Source organism: Corythoichthys intestinalis, chromosome 18 (assembly GCF_030265065.1).
Source record: "Corythoichthys intestinalis isolate RoL2023-P3 chromosome 18, ASM3026506v1, whole genome shotgun sequence".
Lineage (NCBI taxonomy): Eukaryota > Metazoa > Chordata > Actinopteri > Syngnathiformes > Syngnathidae > Corythoichthys > Corythoichthys intestinalis.
The window spans coordinates 13,441,214-13,454,094 of record NC_080412.1 but is presented as its reverse complement, the minus strand read 5'-3'; the positions used below and the strand labels follow the sequence as shown (position 1 = coordinate 13,454,094).

The window sequence follows — 12,881 nt, the reverse complement described above, 5'->3', positions numbered from 1 at the left end:
CGGGGTGTCAGAATCGGTAAACTCCTAATGGTGCAACTTATTGGCTGCCGTTGACGAGGATAGACATCCAAAACATTTAAATTTAGAGACTGGAGATAAACTCATTCAAATCCACAGACGAATTAAAACAGACCCCTTAATATCATGTCAAATGGTCGTGTTTAGAACCTGCCTAACTACATGCATTCACTCAATCTGATGGCCTGACTATTAAGCTCTTATTCAGGTTAAGCTGTTTACTTGTGTGTCCGCGATGCCCTGCAGTTAAGTGTACTCGTTACTAAAAATAATTGAACCATCAGATACACCAGCAAAATCAGCCGTTTATTTCAAGATGTGCCATCACCGCATATAGTTTGTGTAACGTGAATGTTGGTTGTTGTTCTCTCCTCATGTAGACAAATTGCGGTGGAAGGGTGAGTAAACTCGGTCTTCGCCTCCTTCTGCTAACATCTCGATTATTTCAAGCGGATGGCAAAGACAGTTTAGATTTCCCTTTAGACCAATCACCTTGAATTGATGGCTTCTCGCAAATGATTTGTTGTCCCTGCTAATGCCGCTTCAAAGCATTTTAGGTCGTAGACATGACTGATATTGATCATTTACTGCCATAGGTTCCAGTTCAAATGGATTTGACATCTATTCATCGTATTATATTCTTAATTCATGTACTTTGGCATTTCGTATCATATGATGATTCTTCCTCCAAAATAAACAGGATTAAATTTCTGACTATATGGTTCCTCTTGGCAGACATACACCGGTTCCATCCTGGTAGCTGTCAATCCCTACCAACTTCTGCCCATCTACACGCCCGACCAGATCCGACTGTACACCAACAAAAAGATCGGCGAGATGCCGCCACACATCTTCGCCATCGCCGACAACTGCTACTTCAACATGCAGCGCAACAACAAAGACCAGTGCTGCATCATCAGGTGTCTTTTTCGATTCACATGATCGTATGATAAAAAGACTTTATCTAATCACTTTCCAGATCAAAACCATGTTAGCAAAAGCGTGACTACGGCCTAATATTTTCTCTCGGTGGCAGTGGTGAGTCCGGAGCTGGGAAGACTGAGAGCACCAAACTAATTCTTCAGTTCCTGGCGGCCATCAGCGGTCAGCATTCCTGGATTGAACAGCAGGTCCTGGAGGCCACTCCTATTCTTGAAGGTAAACCTGGCTCATTTTGAAAGGAAACTATGATCACGACTTTGATATAGTCATCCATCATTTGTTGCATTGAGCCTTTGGCAACGCCAAGACCATCCGCAACGACAACTCAAGCCGCTTCGGAAAGTACATCGACATCCACTTCAACAAGCGAGGTGCCATCGAAGGGGCCAAGATAGAACAGTACCTGCTGGAGAAATCACGTGTGTGCCGGCAGGTACGGTAATTCCTCGCACATTTGCAGTTCCATTTCGCAAATTTATATTTGTTGTTTTTTTTAGGACCCCAGGGCTAAACACCCAAAGTAGTATTGAAACACACAAGAATTGAGTGTAATTTTTCTTGCATGGACAGTAGATGCAAGAAGGCTCAACCAACTCTGAGCGTAATGCAGGATTACTCTCCTCTTTTATTTATAATTTGGGAGTACTCTAGCTACACAACAGTTTCACATGTGGATGGGGCAATCTCACACATACTGCTAAAAACCTACAGACAGTCCTGTGAATAGGACAAACACCTGCCATGGCCCCAAGCCTCAGTCTTGACTGTTGTGACTTCCTTGACTTTAACTAGAGTTGTCTGATAATTACTTTTCAACTGCTAACCGATATACCTATATTGACCAACTCTAAAAATCCAATACTGATATCAAACTGATAATGATATATGCGGTCGTGGACAATGAGTTATTCCCAACATGCATTTTGCTGGGCTTTTGCACAGATTTTATATTTTATTACATTTCTTACTGACTATTTCTTTCTGGTAACGCAGTAGTTATATGTAGAGCTGTCAAAATTATCGCGTTAACGGGCGGTAATTAATCATGTTAAAATATTTGACGTCCCGCTCAGACAGATTTAAATGACAGTAGAGTGAAATGCCCACTTGTTAATTGTGTTTTATGGAGTTTGCCGCCTTCTGGTGGCGCTTGGGTGCGACTGATTTTATAGGCTTCAGCACCCATGAGCATTGTGTAAGTAATTATTGACATCAACAATGGCGGGCTACTAGTTTATTTTTTGAAAATTTTACAAATTTTATTAAAACGAAAACATTAAGAGGGGTTTTAATATAAAATTTCTATAACTTGTACTAACATTTATCTTTTAAGAACTACAAGTCTTTCTATCCATGGATCGCTTTAACAGAATGTTAATAATGTTAATGCCATCTTGTTGATTTATTTTTATAATAAACAAATACAGTCCTTATGTACCGTATGTTGAATGTATATATTCATCTTGTGTCTTATCTTTCCATTCCAACAATTTATTTTACAGAATATATACTGGACTGTCTCAGGAAATTAGAATACACAATATTCTAATTTTTTGAGACAGTCAGGAAATTAGAATATTGTGTATACAGGACTGTCTCAGGAAATTAGAATACACAATATTCTAATTTCCTGAGACAGTCAGGAAATTAGAATATTGTGTATTCTAATTTCCTGAGACAGTCCTGTATACAGGACTGTCTCAAAAAATTAGAATATTGTGTATTCTAATTTCCTGAGACAGTCCAGTATAATTTACAGAAAAATATGGCATATTTTATAGATGGTTTGAATTGCGATTAATTACGATTAATTAATTTTTAAGCTGTAATTAACTCGATTAAAAATTTTAATCGTTTGACAGCCCTAGTTATATGTAATGCGTTTATAATTCATTATTTTTTCAAACATTTTTATTGTTTAATTTTTGCACCATGAATGCAAATGGTCTGCTCACATAACAAATCCCGAGCATTTTATTTTGGAAACATCTAAAGGTCAGTAAGCATAACTTGTTTTCTAAGGGTACCTTTTTGGCTGGTAGATTGTTTTCTTTAGCGAACTCAGTGAAGGACTTGAAAAAATCCTCCCCTCTTGTTGTTCCTTTGACAGTCAAAACCTTGCAATCATGATGAACTGGACTAAGTTGCTTACGTCTGTTGACTCATCCAAAGCGAGAGAAAAAAGCAGTTGTCGCTCCTATGTCCGGTTCTTCCTTTGGGGAGGTGGCGTAGTGTATAAAAACACATAGACGTGTCGGATGGCTTTTTTAGGAGACTTTATTAACACAAACAAAAACCAGTAGGGGAAAGCCAGCCACTCAACAAAGCGCTCCCGTGCAACTCTCTTTCTACACCTGTCTCTCTCTCCCCTTATGCACTTCTTCTTCTGCACTAAATTGGCAATGCCGGTCATATTGAAACGGGACAGCAGCCCCTTGAATAATAAAGAAACTTTTTAATAATTTAAGATTTGTATGCGAGCCACATGCAGCCGTCAAATAAGCCAGATCTGGCTCGCGAGCCATAGGTTCCCGACCCCTGTTCTTAGCTGTGACCAGCCCTGGTACAAACGCAGAAAGCTTCTACAAGCACTTTAAAGGCAACATGCATATTGGCCTAAACTGATCATGTAAAACCAATGTCTATATTATCCGATATAATTTTAAAACACTTTTATCAGCCAATATTGTCAGCTCCCCGATAATATAGGACAACTCTACTTTTAACCCTTGTGTTCTGTTCCAACTCTGCCCCATATTTGGGGGAACACTCAGAAAAAAGCAATACGGATTATTCATAAGGCTCAATACACAGCACATACACACAGGCTATTTATTAAATCCAAATTATTGAAGCTTTACGATTTAATAAATTTCAAAATGGGACAGATGATGTACAAAGCGTCTAACAATAGCCTTCCGTATAACCTGCAAAGTCTTTTTCCAGGCCAGGGAATTGAAATACGATTTGAGGGGGAAAATGTATTTAACCTTAACTATGCCAGAACAACACTAAAAGCATTTTCGATTTCCTACACTGGTGTTCAACTTTGGAATAACTTAGATCCTGGAATGACCAGCTCAGGGTCGTTGGTTGTCTGTAAGTGGAGGTATAAACAAATTCTATTAAACAATTATGCTGCTGAATCAATCTAACTTAAAAAAATAAAAATAAAAAGTGACCCAATGCTAATGCAAAGAAGGCTCAACTAGACATTTGTCACAAGGACAGATAATCATTTGGCTCTGTAAGCCATTGTACAGACAGCAAACTCTGACTGTTGATAGAAAGTATTGTGCCAAATCTGTAAAGACATGGAACTAGTAAATTGGTCACTGAGTGCCCTGGACAAGATGTTCTCTTCAATGCGACCAGAACCTGGACAACGTCCATGTCCGGGCAACACTTTTAAGTCTTGATTTATGGAGGATAGCTGGAGAATTGGCGGCCGCTGTGTCTGACCACACTCAAAGTTGAGGACATCGAGGATGTTTACCTTTTCATTACACTGCTGCCTGTGATTCTTCTGCAAGGGCTCAGAGCCCACTTGATTCGTCGGATAATCATGAAAGTGCTGGAAAGCCAAAGGAGATCAGTGGAATTGACCACTACGGCCGTGAGCGCTATCGCTGGAGTGCACGCCAGCCTCAACAAGGCCTGTGATGATATATCACAGGTGAAGAACGACCTAGCTGCATCCAACACTGCCACAACCAGAATGGTAATGGAAATTACCACAGAGCTGCGCAACTTGAAGATGAGTGTTTGTCGGAATGCAGCAAGGAATGAAGTCAGCGACGAGGATTGATTCGACGAAAGGAGGTGGCAGACACGGCCTGTCATCAGCTCTCAGCTATCCCCTATCTTCTGGATCGAATCAACAGAATGATCTAACCTCACACTGAATTATGAACTAATTTACTGGATCCAATCAACATAACGAGCTAATCACCGCGATCGACAATGACTATTTGGGAAGATGAACAATCAAGGGGAAAAAAGAAAAAAAACAACAACCTTGTAATCATTCATTCATTCATTTTCCATGCCGCTTCTTCCTCACGAGGGTCACGGGGTGCTGGAGCCTATCCCAGCTAACTACGGGCAGTAGGCAGGGTACACCCTGAACTGGTTGCCAGCCAATCGCAGGGCACAAGGAGACATACAACCATTCACGCACACACTCATACCTACGGTCAATTTAGAGTGTTCAATCAGCCTACCATGCATGTTTTTGGGATGTGGGAGGAAACCGGAGTTCCCGGAGAAAACCCACACAGGCACGGGGAGAACATGCAAACTCCACACAGGAAGGCCGAAGCCCGGAATTGAACCCTTGATCTTAGAACTGTGAGGCAGACGTGCTAACCACTGAGCCACCTTGTAATCACACAATCTGAAATGTCAAAATTGTTATTCGATAACTCTGCATCCTGTAGTATACTGGGGGCAGGGTTCAATAAGCTTCGGCTTCTTCCGTCAGCCCTTTTCTTTTCGGGTTGGATTGAATGTAAACACAAATGAATGCTCTATGTTTGGATCTGTCACGCCTGAAAAGGAAATAAAGAAAGAAAGAAGATATTTTTACTGGTGAATTAAATTTGATCTGTGATTTAACTCAGCCAGAAAATACTAAACCTTTGCTGTATACTGTTTTCGGGTCAAGACTGACCTGTTTTCAAGTTTGGATATGTAAATAATACCATTGATTTTTTGCATACCCAATCTTCAAAACCGGTCAATTTTGACCATCTATGAAATATAACAATATAAACAAAGCATAAACGAGTTGACATGTTTGTACAATTTTTCCAATGCTATCCTCCAACATTCACTGAAAAACTCACCACATATACGTATATTTTTGTTCATTTCCAGGCACCAGATGAGAGGAACTACCATATTTTCTACTGCATGTTGAAGGGCATGCTCCCAGAGATGAAGTCCAAGCTGGGTCTGGGTTTGGCAACAGACTACTGCTACCTTACCATGGTGGGTCTTCACTGCATCCCCTTCCTAATAAACAGCACTGTATGTTTATGAAAAACATTCACCCTGGTAGGGTCAATGCACCGAGTGCGACGGTCGCGACGACCTGACCGACTACTCCAGCATATTGGCGGCCATGAAGGTGTTGATGTTCACTGAGACGGAGACATGGGAAATCTCCAAGTTACTTGCTGCCATTTTGCACATGGGCAACTTGCGATTTGAAGGCAAGTCACCAAATTCATAAAAAAGCTGTTATTGTTGTCAGTGTAAATCTACAATACTGTATATAGCAATTATTTTATTTTATAGACCCTACCCACCGACGTCACAAAACCACGTGCTCGCTGTATGGTTCCGCCCACTTGTCCGTCATTTTGTCTCTGTATTAGCATTGGTTTCAATTGATCGAGGAATTTAAAATGCATTTCATGGAAGACCCGGTGCTTTCTGATGCCGTAAACTCACTGGATGTGTTGCATAAAAGGCGTTATGTGGAAAAGCTTCGTTCTATACAGTCGCCAGATCCATATTTGATGCCCAAATCGATGTTTTTCGACCCACTGTCTTCGCCCTGTCTGCCTGACATCTGCTACGCTGATATTTACAATTATCTTGTCCACACAAAATCAGCCTATTCTCACGAAAATTTGAAAAACTTCAAGAGCTTGGAGGCTTATAAATACTTCGTTGCTGGTTGGGTGAAACAGGTCCTCGTCCACGAAAATTCGGCAGGAATCTATCTTGTGCTTGGAAAGGTGAGTTATGAAATTTTCAATTCAAAATCTTTTGTTATTGCTAACATCCACTGTCAAGTCTAATGTATTTCATGTCGTTTGTCAATGGAGTTAAGGCTTTTAATGTTTATATGGTTTAGCGATAGCACTCTCACTACATACATACGTGTATGTTGTCGGCGATTAGCCTAGCAATGATCTTAATTGTGGTTATTTGTCAGCCCAAAACCCTCTAAGTATATCTTAAATGCATCTTACCGGATATAAAATGACTACTACATAGTCTGTGGTGATTTTTTGGTGCCCAGTTTTCACATCGAATTGCAGCCGTCCATTTCGCTCTCCTCTTTGGATCCCTCGGAATACGGTAAAACTTCAAGTCTCTCCTTCCATCTTCTCTGTTAGTGCAACCAACAGCCACACACGCCTTCACCATATTGATTATTAATGTTAAGGACCAGAAAAACACGCCGTAAATAGGAGGAATGTACGTAGCCGTAACAGGTTAACACTATGTTTTGACGGACAATTGGGCGGTACCATTCAGGAGAGCGGAGTTGTGACGTCACGTGGGTAGGGTCTATAGGCCACTCATTGAATTCATTGATTCAGATTGAGAGATTTATTTGTCATTGATACCAGCTATCAAAAGATGACAACAGATGCAACATAATTCCGTTTGATGAGTGAGCATCAGGCTGCTGCAGACTTTTTTCTGCGCTGCCACGTCTTTCCTTCAGAAATTACAGAGCAATTTACAAGTAGACACTCCTATATCATACAACATAGCATGGGTATGACTAGGGATGGGAATCGAAATCCGATTCCAATTCAGAACCGGTTCCTTGTGTTTCGAGGCCTTGACATCACAATGAAAAAGCCTGAACGATCCCTTTAACGATTCCTAAAGACGCATATTGCGTTGTGACGTGTCTTGTTGTCCAGACGCATCAAACTAGCATGGCTCCAAGAACCACCCGCTCCAAAGTTTGGCTACACTTCACCAGGAAAGAAGGTGAAAATGAAAGGTTACGATGGTTTACCACGAGCATTGCAGCCGTAAACATAACAATGACAGCACGTAGGTTCAAACGCTCGAAAGTGTGTCTTTACTTCACGAGGAAAAATTACAACAAAACGACTTGCAGTCTTGCAAGGTGGAGATAACTGCATCGGGAGGGAAGGTGGAGATAACTGCATCGGGAGGGAATAAGACTGCACTGTCCTCACAGAGACGCTAAGGCTTAGTCCTGGCTATATAGGTAGCTAAACTCCCAAATGAGGATACAGAAGACGTTGGTATAATTTGCTGACTTTATTCAACCACCACTTGAATAGTGAAACTAAAAATAGAAATGAAACAAATCAATTTCGTCCCCAATAACAAACAGGTTTGCATCAACGTAAATCAGCGATGATTAGCTGCTAATACAGCTAAACAGTTAGCATGCGTTCGCTAGCATTAGCACATCGTTCAATCTACTACACAACTGGATTTAAGTGTCCGATCGCGAGTGGAAGCACACAACAACAACACAAAAGACAATACATACAGGCGTTGCCTCTGTAGATATTTTACGAACATTAAAAAAGAACATAGGCTCGTAGCAGTGTTTCCCCTCTCTCACTAACTGGCTCACTCGCTTGGATGCGGCATTTCTTCTTCGCGTGTAAGTGCGCTCTTCTTCACGTGAGGAAGCGCAAGGGCGCCCCCACTTGAGCGTGAAAACGCCATAAAAACTAATGCATTTCAATATACTGGTAAATAATACACTTTAACAGGGGTCCCCAAACTACGGCCCGCCCCCACATTTGGTCCGGCCCCTGAACAATACCAGAGAGCATTTGGAAATTTTTTTTTTCTTAATCGTGTTCTTTATTTTCTGGCCTTTTTCTGTGAAGAACTCAAATAGATAATAACTAAATAACCCTCCCTGATTAATAGTGTTATTATTATTTATTATTATTATTATATCATATTATTATTATTTTAGTTACTTTTGTTTTGTAAAGAATCCAGAAAGGGTTATTTGATTGCGGCTTTCTGAAAAGCAATAATTTTTTACATTTCGGCACTCCTGCAATCGTCACACTTTTTCTGTGTTCTGTTCAAACTGACCCCGGCCCCTCATCAGTTAAAAGTTATGTGGCCCTCACAGGAAAAAGTTTGGGGACCCCTGCTTTAACACATATTGCCAACGGCAGAACAACGACCTATATGCCAATATTCATTCATTCATTCATTTTCATATTTTTTATTTCTATTAGAAAAATGTTTCAGTAAAATGTTACACATTCTTGTGCATTTGCCACTTATTGCCACAGTTAATATTGAGGCTTTGGGCCTCTTTTGACCTCGTTGTGAGTTTGTAAGGTTGTGACTTCTGATTAAACTCGATGCCAATCAAAACGTTTGTTCTTCTTTTTCCCCAAATTAGAATCGATAAGAGAATCGATAAAGAATCGAATCGTTAAGCAATATCGATAATGGAATCGGAATCGTGAAAATCCTATCAATTCCCATCCCTAGGTATGACACGATGCGCAGGTCACGTGTGTGACGGGTACACGCAGGTCCGCGTGTGTGAGGCGGTGCGTGGAAAACCTTCCCTCCGATGCCTTCAATTAGGGACGCTAACGGCTGCGCTGTTGGCTTGAGCTTTATTGGCGCAGTGGTTAGCATCCCTGCACTGTTGATGTAAAGCGCGTCGTGCACCGCGGGGCGGGTTCACGTCCCAGCCTGGTCTTTCAAACTGGTTACATGTGCAGAGATTTTTTGTACGAAAAAAAGGAGAACCACCAGTCATGGCTAGAGGAAAGGGGGGGATCAATGATAGTAAGAAAATGACGGTGGCGGACTGGAGGGTGGGGGGGTTGTATGTGAGTGTGTGCATGCACAAGTGTATCAGTGTTTGTATGTGTCTGTAGACAAAATAAGAGTCGCAGGGCCCTGCGACCGGCCTTGGGAAGAGATCAAGGGCAAGAGATAGGGCCATCTGCGCGGCTGTCTCCAGGAGAAGGGAGTGGTGGGGTAAGGGTGTTCGGGAAAGGTAAAGGAAAATTATAATCGAATAAGCCAAATAAGAATTTAATATGTCCAAATACGGTTGGCCTTCAGTCAAATTCGCGCTCCTCATGGCGTAGGCAAGACCTCGGGTCCCTTAAGTCATTGCCAATAGTCGCGGTCTGCCTCAACAGTTCAATCACCTGCCCCGATCGTTCCGTCAGCCATCGCAGGGTAGCATCCTTTTCTCCATCCTTCCTCTGAGAAGTGAGTCTATGGAGCCAGTTCTCGATCCGAGCCTCGACGCGGTCTTCCAATGCCTTGAATTGCACCGTTTGATCCGTGGTCAATTTGTTGATTTCCTTGAAAGCTTCCGTCTTGGAAACTTTCCGGTAGAGCAGAGAGCCTCCTAAGCCAAGCAGAATGAACCCCACAACCGTCACGCCAAACAAGCGGAGCAGGGAGGAAACACATCTGAAACTTTCAATGGCACTGAAACTTGAGCATTCGGCGCTAGTCCTCCCAGTTTAAATGAAATGGACGTCCATCACTGATGTCAATGAGGCAATGAGTGACAAATGACAAATTTTCATTCATTCATTCATTCATTTTCCATGCTGCTTTTCCTCACGAGGGTCGCGGAGGTGCTGGAGCCTATCCAAGCTAACTCGGGGCAGTAGGCAGGGGACACCCTGAATGAATAGATATGGCAGAAAACACTCAAGTGACTTGAAGTTCTGCTCTGAGACCCCAATTTGGCCAAATTTCAAAATTGTCCGATATGCATGTGTGATACATAATTGGAAAGCTGAAAATCTCAAATTTCTAGGGAAGAAAAATTTTGAACAGGGGGGCATTTTTTTTTTTGTTTTTTTTTTTGTGTGTTTTTTAAACAGCAAAACCCTATCGGGAGGTGAGAGCACGCGAGAGCAGAATTACAGACGTCATGACTTTAACGAGATATTATTGCGTACTTACCTTGTTTCGATCCAAAAACTCCATGTAGCATTAGGCATGTGCCGGTTACCGGTTTCACGGTTTGCCGTGGTGTGAAAACGTCGCGGTTTCAAAACCACTAAAAATTTCCGTCAGACCGTAGTACGGTATTCGCTATTTTTCATGTGTCAAAAATGCAGCCAGAAGTGGCTTGGCGCGGCAGCGCTCATGAAAGTGACGCTATCGGCTAGACAGCCAGTGAACCCAAAAACAAATACTCCAAACATAAGGTGTACTTTTCTTCAATTTATTAAGCTCTCAAATCGTGGTAAGTGGAATATACAAAATGAATACATTTAAAACGTTGTGCAATTGTATTTTTCCATGTGTGAGTAGCTTCAACAGATTACCACCATGAAAAGTTCGCCAAAAACAAAACACACATTTTCCTTTCAAATTCAATATACAAAATAACTAGATGCTTACAAAGACGAATGTTAGCCTAGGCTTAGCTGGGAGAGCAACTTCGTACAGCCGCAGAGTGAGAAAACAAGCTTGATTCGCTTGAATGAAGGGGAAAAGGGGATAGCATCAAAGATCGCTAATGGAGAAAGATGCTCTTGCCCTAAGCACAAATCCACGTTCGCTGGCTCAAGGGGAGGTCTCACTCCCAATGTTTTTTTGTTTGTTTGTTTGTTTAGACGAAACCTTTCTACAACAATATTTACACTTTAAACTAACTTATACATTTTTAACTAACTTATTAACTTATGAATTCTTATGTTTTTAACACATAGGCATGACATCATTTAGACTAGAGCTGACACAGTGGCTGAAAATGGCGAAAAGTCATGCAGTAGAATTTTTTAAAAATTTCATTCAAAAGTGTTTTTACTTTTTTATAGAAATGATTTTGTTCTTGCTCTAATCTTGAGCAACTTGAGCTGTGACTGTGGCTATAATCTATAAGTTATATTTATTTTAATTTTATTTAAAATATATATATTTTTTAATTGATAATTTATTTTAACAATATATTCATGTTCCATTTTGCAACTATGTTCTGGAAAAAAAAAAAAAAACCTGTTCAGTGGGAAAAAAATATTTTTTTTAACCCATACATCTCAAACTAACACATTTTGGAGCTATAATTGCAATACTGTGATACCGTGAAACAGCGGTATTTTTGCCCACAGTTATCGTACCGTCAAAATCTCATACCGGCACATGCCTATGTAGCATGTATCACTGAGTGTCAAGACACATCTGTGAATGGCCACAGCTGGATTTTATTGGTGAAACATGGTAATATAACAAGGGTCGTGATGCAGAAATCGCAGACATCAAGGAGTGGTGAAGATTTTCTTTTTCATATATTTACCCTTTTAAACATTTTCTTTCAATTTTTCTTTGTTTGGATCGATTATTTATCATGTAACATTTTGGAGAAAATGCGACAGTAACAAAAAAAAAATTTGAATCAAGCGATAGTTATGAGGTAGATATCCGTGACGTTTTAACAGACGCCATTTTTTTCAGTGTGACGTAATTTGTTTAAAAGTTTAAAATATGCGAGTGGATAATTTTTTAAAGTCGTTTTTGTTTTTTGTTTTTGTTTTTTTTTTTTTTACGAAATAGTAGACATCACTTAACGATTCAAAGCTAAAAATGACAGACATTTTGAATAATAAATATAATTAATTACTTTGGTTTTATGGCTGGGTTGTAACAAAAGCGGTTGCGCAACGTCTGCAAACGGGGATTTCTGGGGTAAAATGAACAAATTACAAATAGTTTGGGGGCTTAATGCACCATGAATCTGCTATGGCGGCATACAGTATAGACATATTGTTCTATCAAACACAACAGTTGTTTTGGCTTAAAATAAAGCAGTTTCTTTTAAAGAGGAGTGCAAGAGCAGAAACTGCTTTTTCAGTTTTGTCTGTGTTTTCCGCCATATATATAATTGTATCTAATTATTAAAAGAAGAAAATTTGCGAGAAACAGTAAAGACTGAGATGTCAATACAAATGGTGACTAAGATATTGACAAGCTGAGACAAAGCAATGACAAAGACTCTGGGAGGCTGAGACCAAGAAAGAGTTTAAAAAACAAGTTTTTTTCTCCTGTTTCACTCAGCACGTACATACGACAACTTGGACGCCTGCGTTGTCGTCAGATCACCTGACTTGGTCACTGCTGCATCCCTCATGGAGGTGTGTAATTTACCAACATACAGAAAAGGAAAGTTCTAA

At 40.5% G+C, this 12,881-nt stretch overlaps 1 protein-coding gene across 7 annotated transcripts in view; it reads left to right on the top strand.

Moving 5' to 3' along the window:
* Positions 1 to 12,881, top strand: part of LOC130906302 (unconventional myosin-VIIa-like) — a 51,237-nt gene that overhangs the window by 12,358 nt on the left and 25,998 nt on the right. For 4 of the 7 annotated variants that reach the window (XM_057820472.1, XM_057820471.1, XM_057820474.1 and 1 more), the window contains exons 6-12: positions 399 to 416; positions 754 to 938; positions 1,055 to 1,176; positions 1,251 to 1,393; positions 5,839 to 5,952; positions 6,023 to 6,176; positions 12,766 to 12,842. In XM_057820472.1, coding sequence (XP_057676455.1) covers positions 399 to 416; positions 754 to 938; positions 1,055 to 1,176; positions 1,251 to 1,393; positions 5,839 to 5,952; positions 6,023 to 6,176; positions 12,766 to 12,842 — 813 coding nt within the window. The remainder of the gene's footprint in view (positions 1 to 398; positions 417 to 753; positions 939 to 1,054; positions 1,177 to 1,250; positions 1,394 to 5,838; positions 5,953 to 6,022; positions 6,177 to 12,765; positions 12,843 to 12,881) is intronic. The other 3 variants (XM_057820475.1, XM_057820476.1, XM_057820473.1) reach the window with 1 other exon arrangement.